Raw genomic sequence first — 15516 nt, 5'->3', positions numbered from 1 at the left:
TTTCATGAGCTGATAATTGAATGTTAATTCCTCTACCATAAGTCACCTCCAACATCGTTTTAGAGAATATGGCAGTATATCCAACCGGCCTCACAACCGCAGACCACAACATGTAACCACACCAGCCCAGGACCTCCAAATCCAGATTCTTCACCTGCGGGATCGTCTGAGACTACCCACCCTGACAGCTGATGAAACTGAGGGGTATTTCTGTCTGTAATAAAGCCCTTTTGTGTGGAAAAACGAATTCTGATTGGCTGTGCCCCTGCCCAGTCATGTGAAATGCATAGATTAGGGCCTAATACATTTATTTAAATTGACTGATTTCTTTATATGAACTGTAACTCAGTAAAATCGTTGAAATTGTTGCATTTATATATTGTTTTCTATATATATATAGTAACAGTCAAAAGATTGGACACACCTACTCATTCAAGAGTTTTCTTTATTTTTACTACACTGCTCAAAAAAATTAAGGGAACACTAAAATAACACATCCTAGATCTGAATGAATGAAATATTCTTATTAAATACTTATTTCTTTAGTTGAATGTGCTGACAACAAAATCACACAAAAATTATCAATGGAAATCAAATTTATCAACCCATGGAGGTCTGGATTTGGAGTCACACTCAAAATTAAAGTGGAAAACCACACTACAGGCTGATCCAACTTTGATGTAATGTCCTTAAAACAAGTCAAAATGAGGCTCAGTAGTGTGTGTGGCCTCCACGTGCCTGTATGACCTCCCTACAACGCCTGGGCATGCTCCTGATGAGGTGGCGGATGGTCTCCTGAGGGATCTCCTCCCAGACCTAGACTAAAGCATCCGCCAACTCCTGGACAGTCTGTGGTGCAACGTGGCGTTGGTGGATGGAGCGAGACATGATGTCCCAGATGTGCTCAATTGGATTCAGGTCTGGGGAACGGGCGGGCCAGTCCATAGCATCAAGGCCTTCCTCTTGCAGGAACTGCTGACACACTCCAGCCACATGAGGTCTAGCATTGTCTTGCATTAGGAGGAACCCAGGGCCAACCGCACCAGCATATGGTCTCACAAGGGGTCTGAGGATCTCATCTCGGTACCTAATGGCAAATGGCAGTCAGGCTACCTCTGGCGAGCACATGGAGGGCTGTGCCGTCCCCCAAAGAAATGCCACCCCACACCATGACTGACCCACCGCCAAACCGGTCATGCTGGAGGATGTTGCAGGCAGCAGAACATTCTCCACGGCGTCTCCAGACTCTGTCACGTCTGTCACATGTGCTCATGTGCTCAGTGTGAACCTGCTTTCATCTGTGAAGAGCACAGGGCGCCAGTGGCGAATTTGCCAATCTTGGTGTTCTCTGGCAAATGCCAAACGTCCTGCAAGGTGTTGGGCTGTAAGCACAACCCCCACCTGTGGACGTCGGGCCCTCATACCACCCTCATGGAGTCTGTTTCTGACCGTTTGAGCAGACACATGCACATTTGTGGCCTGCTGGAGGTCATTTTGCAGGGCTCTGGCAGTGCTCCTCCTGCTCCTCCTTGCACAAAGGCGGAGGTAGCGGTCCTGCTGCTGGGTTGTTGCCCTCCTACGGCCTCCTCCACGTCTCCTGATGTACTGGCCTGTCTCCTGGTAGCGCCTCCATGCTCTGGACACTACGCTGATAGACACAGCAAACCTTCTTGCCACAGCTCGCATTGATGTGCCATCCTGGATGAGCTGCACTACCTGAGCCACTTGTGTGGGTTGTAGACTCCGTCTCATGCTACCACTAGAGTGAAAGCACCGCCAGCATTCAAAAGTGACCAAAACATCAGCCAGGAAGCATAGGAACTGAGAAGTGGTCTGTGGTCATCACCTGCAGAACCACTCCTTTATTGGGGTGTCTTGCTAATTGCCTATAATTTCCACCTGTTGTCTATTCCATTTGCACAACAGCATGTGAAATTTATTGTCAATCAGTGTTGCTTCCTAAGTGGACAGTTTGATTTCACAGAAGTGTGATTGAATTGGAGTTACATTGTGTTGTTTAAGTGTTCCCTTTATTTTTTTGAGCAGTGTATATTGTAGAATAATAGTGAAGACATCAAAACTATGAAATAACACATGGAATCATGTAGCAACCAAAAAGTGTTAAACATAGTTTGTCTTCACTATTATTCTACAATGTAGAAAAAAATAAAATGAAGAAAAACCCTTGAATAAGTAGGTGTCCAAACTTTTGACTAGTACTGTATATATACACAGTGCCTTCGGAAAGTATTCAGACCCACTGAGTTTTTCCACATTTTGTTATGTTACAGCCTTATAACATTTATTAAATAGTTTTTTCCCCTCATTAATCGACACACAATACCCCATAATGACAAATCAAAACCCTTTTTTTTTAAATTGTTTTTTGTTGTTGTTATTTATTACAAATAAAAAATGAAATATCACATTGCCTTAAGTATTCAGACCCTTTACTCAGTACTTTGTTGAAGCACCTTTGGAAACGATTACAACCTCGAGTCTTCTTGGGTATGACGCCACAAGCTTGGCACACCGGTATTTGGGGAGTTTCTCCCATTCTTCTCTGCAGATCCTCTCAAGCTCTGTCAGGTTGGATGGGAAGCGTCGCTGCACAGCTATTTTCAGGTCTCTCCAGAGATGTTCGATCAGGTTCAAGTCTGGGCTCTGGCTTGGCCACTCAAGGACATTCAGAGACTTGTCCCGAAGCCACTCCTGCATTGTCTTGGCTGTGTGCTTAGGGTCATTGTCCTGTTGGAAGGTGAACCTTCGCCCCCAGTCAGAGCTTCTAAGGGCTCTGGAGCAGGTTTTCATCAAGTTTCTCTCTGTACTTTTCTCCATTCATCTTTGCCTCAATCTTTACTAGTCTCCCAGTCCCTGCTGCTGAAAAACATCCTCAAAGCATGATGCTGCCACCACCATGCTTCACCGTAGGGATGGTGCCAGGTTTCCTCCAGACGTGACGCTTGGCATTCAGGCCAATCATGGTTTCAATCTTGGTTTCATCAGACCAGAGAATCTTGTTTCTCATGGTCTGAGAGTCTTTAGGTGCCTTTTGGCAAACTCCAAGCGGGGTGTCATGTGCCTTTTACTGAGGAGTGGCTTCCGTCTGGTCACTACCATAAAGTCCTGATTGGTGGAGAGCTGCAGAGACGGTTGTCCTTCTGGAAGGTTCTCCTATCGCCACAGAGGAACTCTAGAGCTCTGTCAGAGTGACCATCGGGTTCTTGGTCATCTCCCTGACCAAGGCCCTTCTCCCCCGATTGCTCAGTTTGGCCAGGCGGCCAGCTCTAGGAAGTGTTTTGGTGGTTCCAAACTTCTTCCATTTAAGAATGATGGAGGCCACTGTGTTCTTGGAGACCTTCAATGCTGCAGAAATCTTTTGGTACCATTCCACAGATCTGTGCCTTGACACAATCCTGTCTCAGGGCTCAACGGACAATTCGTTCGACCTCATGGCTTGGTTTTTGCTCTGACATGCACTGTCAACTGTGAAACCTTATATAGACAGGTGTGTGCCTTTCCAAATCATATCCAATCAATGGAATTTACCACAGGTATACTCCAATCAAGTTGTAGAAACATCTCAAGGATGATCAATGAAAACAGGATGCACCTGAGCTCAATTTCAAGTCACATAACAAAGGGTCTGAATACTTATGTAAATAAGGTATTTCAGTTTTACATTTTTTATAAATTAGCAAACATTTCAAAACGTTTTGCTTTGTCATTATGGGGTATTGTGTGTAGATTGCTAAGGCTTTTTTTTTCTTCATTTCATCCATTTTAGAATAAGGCTGTAACGTAACAAAATGTGGAAAAAGTCAAGGGGTCTGAATACTTTCCAAAGGCACTGTATATACAGTGGGGAGAACAAGTATTTGACACACTGCCAATTTTGCAGGTCTTCCTACTTACAAAGCATGTAGAGGTCTGTAATTTTTATCATATGTACACTTCAACTGTGAGAGACGGAATTCCAGAAAATCACATTGTATGATTTTTAAGTAATTAATTTGCATTTTATTGCATGACATAAGTATTTGAAAACCTACCAACCAGTAAGAATTCCGGCTCTCACAGACCTGTTAGTTTTTCTTTAAGAAGCCCTCCTGTTCTCCACTCATTACCTGTATTAACTGCACCTGTTTGAACTCGTTACCTGTATAAAAGACACCTGTCCACACACAATCAAACAGATTCCAACCTCTCCACAATGGCCAAGACCAGAGAGCTGTGTAAGGACATCAGGGATAAAATTGTAGACCTGCACAAGGCTGGGATGGGCTACAGGACAATAGGCAAGCAGCTTGGTGAGAAGGAAACAACTGTTGGCGCAATTATTAGAAAATGGAAGAAGTTCAAGATGACGGTCAATCACCCTCGGTCTGGGGCTCCATGCAAGATTTCACCTCGTGGGGCATCAATGATCATGAGGAAGGTGAGGGATCAGCCCAGAACTACACGGCAGGACCTGGTCAATGACCTGAAGAGAGCTGGGACCACAGTCTCAAAGAAAACCATTAGTAACACACTACGCCGTCATGGATTAAAATCCTGCAGCGCACGCAAGGTCCCCCTGCTTAAGCCAGTGCATGTCCAGGCCTGTCTGAAGTTTGCCAATGACCATCTGGATGATCCAGAGGAGGAATGGGAGAAGGTCATGTGGTCTGATGAGACAAAAATAGAGCTTTTTGGTCTAAACTCCACTCGCCGTGTTTGGAGGAAGAAGAAGTATGAGTACAACCCCAAGAACACCATCCCAACCGTGAAGCATGGAGGTGGAAACATCATTCTTTGGGGATGCTTTTCTGCAAAGGGGACAGGACGACTGCACCGTATTGAGGGGAGGATGGATGGGGCCATGTATCGCGAGATCTTGGCCAACAACCTCCTTCCCTCAGTAAGAGCATTGAAGATGGGTCGTGGCTGGGTCTTCCAGCATGACAACGACACGAAGCACACAGCCATGGCAACTAAGGAGTGGCTCCGTAAGAAGCATCTCAAGGTCCTGGAGTGGCCTAGCCAGTCTCCAGACCTGAACCCAATAGAAAATCTTTGGAGGGAGCTGAAAGTCCGTATTGCCCAGCGACAGCCCCGAAACCTGAAGGATCTGGAGAAGATCTGTAGGGAGGAGTGGGCCAAAATCCCTGCTGCAGTGTGTGCAAACCTAGTCAAGAACTACAGGAAACGTATGATCTCTGTAATTGCAAACAAAGGTTTCTGTACCAAATATTAAGTTCTGCTTTTCTGATGTATCAAATACTTATGTCATGCAATAAAATGCAAATTAATTACTTAAAAATCATACAATGTGATTTTCTGGATTTTTGTTTTAGATTCCGTCTCTCATAGTTGAAGTGTACCTATGATAAAAATTACAGACCTCTACATGCTTTGTAAGTAGGAAAACCTGCAAAATCGGCAGTGTATCAAATACTTGTTCTCCCCACTGTATATATATATATATAATTATGTATTTATTTTTAATTAGGGGGTGCTGCTGCACCCCTACTTCCCGTGGCTATGAGTCTGTGTCCATGTCTAAAAAGGTACAAAAGATCCTCCACTAAAATGTTCTTTCAGGTCCTTTATTGATGCAGTTACTGATAAGCTATTGCTGTACCTTGTATACGTTGCTATGAAGCCACACTCAGGCCTTTTGCTTGTTTATTGCAGTTTCTAAGCTAATCACTAAATTACATTTGATAGTGTAAAAGAGCTACTATATACATAGTAACTATATTTGTATCTTTAAAGTACTATTTGGTGTAATAATATGTGTTTTCCATGCCCTGTAAGTGTGAAGTTTCTGAGTGTTTTTGTTGTTGTATGCATGTGCCTCAGCAATGTGGATATGTTTTTCAACTGTGTCAACAACAGAGGGCACTATTTATCTGCGATACAATATGTAAGTCAATGTTAGAGTACCTCTGTGAATTTGAATGGACTACCTTTTGTTGAACATGCCCACAGGTGAGAATATTACCTTCGTGACTGAATACAGTAATACATTGAATGTGTTTGATTTGGTATTGTTTTGAGTTCTGTACTTTGTTGTTTGTGAAATGGAAAAACGTGCCTACAAAAAACTATCGAGAAAAAGGTGTGCTGTATATTATTCATTTCCAGAATAGGCTACAAAAGCCCTTGAGAACACATCAGATAATCCATGTTTTAACCTCTCGTCACTTTGACTAAGCAGCTGAGTATAGTCCAGTAGAGGCTAAGATGGACCCATCTCTATGATGCAGGCCTGCCTGAACAAATGGGCAATTCTGTGCCAAAAGGCATAGAACAAAATGGCCCATTTACCTATTAACAGAAAATAATTAGCTGTTTTTCTGACTTACAGAAAAATAAGAAAATCAGTCATTGATATCTGGCAGTACCAGAGAAGGTTGGTACTACAGTTGCAAGAAAAAGTATGTGAACCCTTTGAAATTACCTGGATTTCTGCATAAATTGATTTAAAAAATGTATCTGATCTTCATCTACTGTAAGTCACACAAATACTTAAACTAATAACACACAAATTATTGTATTTTTATTGTCTATATTGAATACATAATTTAAACATTCACAGTGTAGGTTGGGGAAATTATGTAAACCCCTAGGGTAAATGACTTATCCAAAAGATAGTCAGGGGTCAGCTAACCTGGAGTCCAATCAATGAGACAAGATTGGAGATGTTGGTTAGAGCTGCCCTGCAATATAAAAAACACTCACAAAAAGTGAGTTTGCTATTCACATGGAGCATTGCCTGATGTGAACCATACCCTGAACAAAAGAGATCTCAGAAGACCTAAGATTAAGAATTGTTGACTTGCATAAAGATGGAAAGGGTTACAAAAGTATCTCTAAAAGCCTTGATGTTCATCAGTCCACGGTAAGACAAATTGTCTATAAATGGAGAAAGTTCAGCACTGTTGCTACTCTCCCTAAGAGTGGCCGTCCTGCAAAGATGACTGCAAGAGCACAGTGCAGAATGCTCAATGAGGTTAAGAAGAATCCTAGAGTGTCAGCTAAAGACTTACAGAAATCTCTGGAACATGCTAACCTCTCTGTTGACGAGTCTACGATACGTAAAAAACTAAAAAAGAATGGTGTTCATGGGAGGACAGCATGGAAGAAGCCACTACTGTCCAAAAAACCCATTGCTGCACGTCTGAAGTTCGCAAAAGAGCACATGGATGTTCCACAGCGCTCCTGGCAACATATTCTGTGGACAGATGAAACTAAAGTTGAATGGTTTGGAAGGAACACACAACACTTTGTGTGGAGAAAAAAGGCACAGCACACCAACATCAAAACCTCATCCCAACTGTAAAGTATGGTGGAGGGAGCATAGTATTTTGGGCTGCTTTGCTGCCTCAGGGCCTGGTCATCTTGCTATCATTGACGGAAAAATGAATTCCCATGTTTCTCAAGACATTTTGCAGAAGAATGTAAGGCTATCTGTCTGCCAATTGAAGCTCAACAGAAATTTGGTGATGCAACAGGACAACAACCCAAAACACAGAAGTAAATCAACAACAGAATGGCTTCAACAGAAAAAAATACGCCTTCTGGAGTGGCCCAGTCAGAGGCCTGACCTCAACCCAATTGAGATGCTGTGGCATGACCTCGAGATTCGTTCACACCAGACATCCCAAGAATATTGCTGAACTGAAACAGTTTTGTAAAGAGGAATGGTCCAAAATTCCTCCTAACCGTTGTGCAGGTCTGATCTACAGAAAACGTTTGGTTGAGGTTATTGCTGCCAAAGGAGTGTCAACCAGTTATTAAATCCAAGGGTTTACATAGTTTTCCCACCCTACACTGTGAATGTTTACACGGTGTGTTCAATAAAGACATGAAACGTATAATTATTTGTGTGTTCTTAGATTAAGCAGACTGTGTTTGTCTATTGCTGTGATTTAGATAAAGATCAGATCAAATTTTATGACCAATTTATGCAGAAATCCAAAGGGTTCACATACTTTTTCTTGCCACTGTATATCTGGTTATACTCTGCACACCACCAGATGGACCATCTTACTCCTAAATAACTGGACCCAGAGCTGGTACCTGCCCAACCCAGGAAGTACAGCAGTGGGTTTGCGCAGCTGTTGAAGCTGACAAGGGGTTTTCATATCTTATAGCCGATCATCACCAAGTTGAGGACTCTACAGTCACTGGACACATAGACGCGTATGAACAGGCACACTGTCCGCGCAATGTGATATTTCACCAAACACAGCACGAACATCAAGCACACCGCCAGAATGGTGCGTATGGACTTGTTAAGAATCTCTGTCCCTACCTGTGAATTGTCCCTTCCAGCCCGGTAGAGCACTCTCATATTGAGCAGTAACAGATCAGAATAATCATAAAAGGTTCCAGGAATCCAACAATGTCCAGAAACATGTCGTAAGGAAAGTAAGTATAGAACTGTCCAGGGTCGGTCATGTCATAGCATGAACCCGGTGTGGGCAAACACAAGGGTTGGTGATATTTCTGTCATCACCAGGACCCAAACCGAGCCAGACTTAAAACTGCCAGCTTTTCGGTCCTGAACTGGAGCGCAGCAATCGGTTACGACACCCCGAGGAAACGGTGCACTTCTGTGTGTCCAAAGCTATGTTTTAGAAAATATTTACAAGTATATGTTTGGGTTTTCCAAAGCTTCCATTGATATCCTACATGACCTCTCATGCCACACAGTGTGTAAAGACTGCTGTGTCCAGAGATGACTGAATTCTTGAATCCCTGTTTGTTTACGCCTTGTGTCTCCTTACCCAAGCCTCAGCCTGTGTGCCATTACTAAGGCATCAACGTCTCCTAGATGAATGGGCAAATAAAGGACGTGCTCCAGGAATCGATTATTACCAGGGCTACATAAACCTTGCACAGCAGAGTCCGTGGGTTACCAGAGGGCATATGTGTAGATCTGGACTATTTTCTTGTACTTCCAGTGACAGTGTAGATGTAGCTTTGTAGACAAATGTCACACATACACACTTTTTTCTATTAACACTATCAGTTCCAAGATCCCAGCAAAAATTGGCTTTTCATTTATCTGACTTGAATTTATCTGCATGTCCAGCCCTTATAATTAGTGTTTTAAAATGGTATTTTCAAGACAACCAGGGATACAAGTAGAACACAAAATAATTTGACATTAACAGTTGCATTCATGAGTTTTTTTTACAAATATAATAAGGTCCGCCAAAGCAAAAACCTGATCAAATTAATTTACAGTGCCTTCAGAAAGTATTCACATCCCTTGACCTTTTCCACATTTCGCTGTGTTACAACCTAAACATAAAATGGATTACATAGAGATGTGGTGTCAATGGCCTACATACAATACCACATAATGTCAAAGTGGAATTATGTTTTTAGAAATATTTACAAATGAATTAAAAATAAAAAGCTGAAATGTCTTGATTCAAGTATAATAACCCCTTTGTTACGCTAAGCCTAAATGAGTTCAGGAGTAAAAATGTGCTTAACAAGTCATAAGTTGCATGGACTCTGTGTGCAATAGTAGTGTATAACATGATTTTTGAATGACTACCTCATCTCTGCACCCCACACATACAATTATCTGTAAGGTCCCTCAGTTGAGCATTGAATTTTTGACACAGATTCAACCAATAAGATCAGGGAGGTTTTCCAATGCCTCTCAAAGAAGGGCCGTTATTGGAACTGTAGATGGGGAAAAATAAAAATGGAATATACATTTGATCATGGTGAAGTTATTAATTACACTTTGGATGTAACTGGATCCTGGACTTACTGACGGGCCGCCCCCAGGTGATAAGGTTAGGCAACAATACATCAGCCACGCTGATCCTCAACACGGGGGCCCCTCAGGGGTGCGTACGTACTCCCTGTTCACCCACGACTGCGTTGCCAAGCACGACTGCGTTGCCAACACCGTCATTAAGTTTGCTGATGACACAGTGGTAGGCCTGATCACTGACAATGATGGGACAGCCTATAGGGAGGAGGTCAGAGACCTGGCAGTGTTGTGCCAGGACAACAAACTCTCCCTCAACGTGAGCAAGACAAAGGAGATGATCGTGGACTACAGGAACAGGAGGGCTGAACATGCCCTCATTCACATCGATGGGGCTGTAGTGGAGCCTGGAACAGCTTCTACCCCCAAGCCAAAAGACTGCTGAACATTTAATCAAATGGCCACCCAGACTATTTACATTGACCCCCCCTCCCCCATTTGTTTTTACACTGCTGCTACTCGCTGTTTATTATCTATGCATAGTCACTTCACCCCTACCTACATGTACAAATTACCTCGACTAACCTGTACCCCCGCACATTGACTCGGTACCAGTACCCGTACCCCTGTATATAGCCTCGTTATTGTTATTTTATTGTTTTACTTTTTATTTTATTTTTTACTTTAGTTTATTCAGTAAATGTTTTCTTAACTCTATTTCTTGAACTGCATTGTTGGTTAAAACTTCTTACGGCTGACATCCCGTTAACGGGATTGATTTGACAACAGCCAGTGAAAGTGCAGGGCGCCAAATTCAAACAACAGAAATCTCATAATTAAAATTCCTCAAACATACAAGTATTATACACCATTTTAAAGATAAACTTGTTGTTAATCCCACTACAGTGTCCGATTTCAAAAAAGCTTCACGACGAAAGCATACCATGTGATTATGTTAGGTCAGCGCCAAGTCACAAAAAAACCAGCCATTTTTCTAGCCAAAGAGAGGAGTCACAAAAAGCAGAAATAGAGATAAAATGAATCACTAACCTTTGATGATCTTCATCAGATGACACTAATAGGACTTCATGTTACACAATACATGTATGTTTTGTTCGATAAAGTTCATATTTATATAAAAAAATCGCAGTTTACATTGGCGCGTTATGTTCAGTAATGTTTTGCTTCCAAAACATCCAGTGATTTTGCAGAGAGCCACATCATTTACAGAAATACTCATCATAAATGTTGATGAAAATACAAGTGTTATGCATGGAATTAAAGATATACTTCTCCTTAATGCAACCGCTGTGTCAGATTTCAAAAAAGCTTTAGGGAAAAAGCACACCATGCAATAATCTGAGTACAGCGCTCAGGAACCAAAACAAGCCATACAGATACCCGCCATGTTGTGGAGTCAACAGAAGTCAGAAATAGAATTATAAATTTTCACTTACCTTTGATGATCTTCATCGGAATGCACTCCCAGGAATCCCAGTTCCACAATAAATGTTTGTTTTGTTCAATAAAGTCCATAATTTATGTCCAAATACCTCCTTTTTGTTCGCGCGTTTAGTTCACAAATTCAAGAGGCGCAGGCACTTAGTCCAGACGAAAAGTCAAAAAGTTCCATTACAGTTCGTAGAAACATGTCAAACGATGTATAGAATCAATCTTTAGGATATTTTTTATCATAAATCTTCAATAATGTTTCAACCTGACAATTCCTTTTTTTTTTATGGAAAGGAACGCAGCTCACTCTCACGGCCGCGCGCATGACTTAGCTCATGGCATTCTGCCAGACCCCCAGTCAAACAGCTCTTATTCGCTCCCCCTTCATAGTAGAAGCCTGAAACAGAAGCCTGTTGAGATCTAGTGGAATCATTGGGAAGTGCAATCGGACCAAATTTTACACTGTATATTGGATAGGCAAAGACCTACAAACCTCAGATTTCCCACTTCCTGGTTGTTTTTTTTTCTCAGGTTCTACTAATAATATGCATATCTTAGCTTCTGGGCCTGAGTAGCAGGCAGTTTACTCTGGGCACCTTATTCATCCAAGCTACTCAATACTGTCCCCCAGCCATAAGAAGTTAAGGGCTTGTAAGTAAGCATTTCCCGGTAAGACCTACACCTGTTGTATTCGGTGCATGTGACAAATACAATTTCATTTGATTTGATCATTACTGTGTAAGTTTATGGAAGGGGGTGAGAACCATGAGCCTCCTAGGTTTTGTATTGAAGTCAATGTACCTAGAGGAGAACAGAAAATAGCTGTCCTCTGGCTACACCATGGTACTAGAGAGTGCTGTTGAGGCTACCTTCGTTACAAAATATGGTGTTTTAATCAGTTATTTGGTGATCTAAAAAGGATAACTTTTTTTTACATTTAATTGTTTTTATGTTTATGAAATTCACTGAGTAGGATGGAGCACATTTTAAGGGGCCGATGGTGGTGGTGGTCATACCCACTTTTCTTACCTTACTCATCAGAGAGGAGTTGTTGTGTCTAGTCCTTGAAGATGCCATGGTTGTGATGGCAGACACTCCCAACTCCAGCTGCTGGCTGCTCTGTAACAGATGGACCTTACCAGCTTTTGTCCACTTTGCTTACCTGGTTTAAGTTAGGTAAAACCTAACATAACTGACCTGCATTGATCAATAAAAGCACACTAAGCTACACTTAAAAGGCTAAGCCAAGAAGCTAAACTGATGATGAATTACATTGTTTCCAAGTTAATGCCACTGATAATAACATATCTGGCTACTTACTGTTGGAGACCCACAGAAAGTCAGTCTACTCAGACCATTTCAAGCCGCCTACAAATATATTTATAACTAACCCAAGATAGTTAATCTCAATGGGAGCTAATTCATTATAGTGGGTTGAACAAGCAAAGAGGTGGGCAGAGCCAAGCACTAGCTAGCGAGATCCTATTGGCGTTCTGGCATGTATTTGAATATTTCTGTTAAGGAACGCATTCTCTGTGAAGTGTGTGTGTGTGCAAGAACTCAATTCGCCCTTGCTGCCCTTGTAAACAACGCCATTTTTTAAAATTTTGGCAAAGGGCCACGTCTACAAAACTTAGTGCAACCTGTTTCGTAACATATTTTTGGGGAACAGAAAACTATTCAGTTCGGGCTTTTCTTCATTGAGAAAATCTCGCGCCATACTCTCCCACTGCCGGAGGTTCCAACCGGATGCTTCAGATGTATACATCCGGTGAAACATCTGGCTCCTCGTTCTATCTGTGCCGCCTATTTATAGGGTTGGGCACTGTCATATTTGACACAACCTACTGCAGCGTTTTGCTGTCACTACATTGCCAAATGTAATCATCAATGTGCTTTGATTTTCTTGACGACTTTTCGGAAGAAAAACAATAATGGCCACAAACAAGGACACCACAGACAAGCCTAAAGCTTCATCAGTATTCTATTGTCAAATAAATACATGGTATTCAATCTATGTGCCCAGCATATTCATCTCCCATGTCTGACTCCATGACTCGCGACTGCAGGTCCACTGGCGACACATGAGGGTTGTAAATTCCTTCCCGGATACCCGTAAATGAGAGAATATATATTTTCCCGCCATGCTTTGCAGAGAGAGCTAACAAACTGGTGATTTATGTTGATTACAGGACTAAATTGCTCTCCCTTTGCCGCGACACACATGCAGTATATAGCCTATCATACACGACCCAAACATCTTATTGGATGAGAGAACAATTCCCAAGTCGGCTCTTTCTGACAGTGGGGCTACTCTACTCTCTTCACTCTCCGCTGCTGTCTCTCTATCTGACGGTGGCTATGTTGAGGACCGGCAATTATCGGTTAGTCAATCATAATATAGGCTGTTGATGCGTCATGCATGTTTGATAAGTGACGTATTCTGTTTCAATTTAGTTTGAGTAATTGAATCCTACATCACGCTCTAGCTAGCAGAACAAGCTCTATAGGTTTTTGCCAGCACCTATACGGAGAGACCTACTATAGTCAGCTGCTTCTCACTCGGAGACATCTGTATTTTACAGTGAAAATTTGGACATTAGGCTAATTGGCATAACTTTTGCTTGTGTCGTTCCAGGAACATGTATCAAGGGAAAGGCACGAGGCTGCGTGGCGGGAGTCTGGGTGGCGCGCGGGAAAGGAAGCGTCTTGCCCTGTGCATCAACCAGGTAGGCTAAACATCAGTATCCAGCAGTCACGTTGCTGTTTCAAATGCATTTACGTCGATCGTTTAAAGATTATATTGTAGCCTATGCGTTGATGACTTACGCCATTTTGACGATTATTCTGTAACCTACCTGTAGTTCTATGATTTTGAAATGCATTTTTGTTAATTTTTGTTCTGGGTCGTTTTGTGTGTATGGACTTCGGTTGGCTGATTTCAGTTGGTTTGAGCATTGCTGGGATTGATAATGTGTTAAGAGTGGTCTCTGGGCACACAGAAAAGCCTTCCACTACTTCCACTATTATAACATCATTTTAGTCTCCTTCAACAGCTGTCTACTGTGCAAAAGGTAGCCTACAGTGAAGCTGAAAGTCTTCCAAGCTAGCACTCAGTTGCACCAAGTTTCAAAAACCCAACCCGTTCAATTAAGGCAGGGAGCTGTTCAGCACCATGGACAGCGAAGCCCCGTGTCTGTAGTGTTTCTCACTCTCTCTCTCTCTATCTCTCTATCTCTCGCACTCATACTTTCATTGTCTTCCAACTGTCATTTAATGAACTGGCTTTACCAGCCAATTCAAATAATACAGTAGACTGAATCAATTCCGTGTGTCATTCATTGTTGATTTCGAGTCGTGTGCTGGCACTTTTCTCCGTCTGCCAGCCGCAGGTGTAAAGGTCTCATTAAAATCCTGTCCACCAACCTTCACACTCCAAACAGCTTTCATTTTCCAGTCGAGAAAAGGCAAATGCAGACGACCTCTCACTCCTTAATTAAATCTCTGAATACAATCTGATTCATTTAGTGCATCTAAAGAGATAACCTAGGCCTACTTGTGCATAGGTGTAACATGAGGGTGACCAGCAGAGTTTCACCACTTTTGGTTCATGGGAGAGAAGGCACATTTTATTTTCTATTGAAAATGATCCTGGTGATTAGCCCCAAAATAATTGGAACAGCTCTTGCCTAAACAAGTCGTTATGCTGCGCAGGAATAATAGTCACAAGACTCACACCAAAGTTGACAGTCTGACACACAGCGGAAAAAACAACTTTCAATGCTTGAGCTATTTGTCTGTGTGTGTCCGTGCGTGTGTGTGTCCGTGCATGTGTGTGTGTGTGTGTCGTGCGTGTGTGCGTGTGTGTGTCCGTGTGCGTGTGACAGCCTGCAACAAATCCACCTGGTCGCGCGCAGCTCGTGAATATGTAATGCCAAGTGCATTACAGCGCTTTATTAGGCTTGGGGGATTATTGAGAACGAACGCCTGAAAGCACAGCCCAATCCCGTATCTTCTAACGATGTGCTATGTTATACTGACGCTGTCAGTGTGGTGATCATGTGCTGTGCTTTTCGTCCCTCTTCACTTTGTTAGTTTTCAGATATATAGGCTACTTGGTTGTTCACAACTCTCATTCTAGATCAATTATGTTTTTTTTGTAGCCTTCTTACACTCCTGCAGGATAGGATAGTGGGCTATAGGATCTCCTAACTTGGTACGGTCTTAGCAACTACAGACTGGTGTTAGTTACCCACATCATTAATCCACTCAACAATAATTCATAACCGTTCCAATCAGCAGCCGGCAAGACTCAAACTATTTGATTTGACAGTTGTATT

The 15516-nt window shown here is 42.3% G+C and overlaps 1 protein-coding gene across 2 annotated transcripts in view; it reads left to right on the top strand.

Annotated features, from left to right (window-relative positions):
* Positions 1–13476: 13476 nt before the first annotated feature.
* Positions 13477–15516, top strand: part of LOC139548921 (schwannomin-interacting protein 1-like) — a 324597-nt gene continuing 322557 nt past the window's right edge. Inside the window, exons 1-2 of one of the 2 annotated variants that reach the window (XM_071358879.1) lie at positions 13477–13560; positions 13815–13905. In XM_071358879.1, the coding sequence (XP_071214980.1) occupies positions 13538–13560; positions 13815–13905 (114 nt within the window). In that variant the 5' untranslated portion in view covers positions 13477–13537. The remainder of the gene's footprint in view (positions 13561–13814; positions 13906–15516) is intronic. The other variant, XM_071358880.1, reaches the window with a different exon arrangement.

Source organism: Salvelinus alpinus, chromosome 22, assembly GCF_045679555.1.
Source record: "Salvelinus alpinus chromosome 22, SLU_Salpinus.1, whole genome shotgun sequence".
In the NCBI taxonomy this organism is placed as follows: Eukaryota; Metazoa; Chordata; class Actinopteri; order Salmoniformes; family Salmonidae; genus Salvelinus; species Salvelinus alpinus.
Note: the sequence above shows the minus strand (reverse complement) of the source record. Positions and strands in the feature narration are given on the sequence as shown.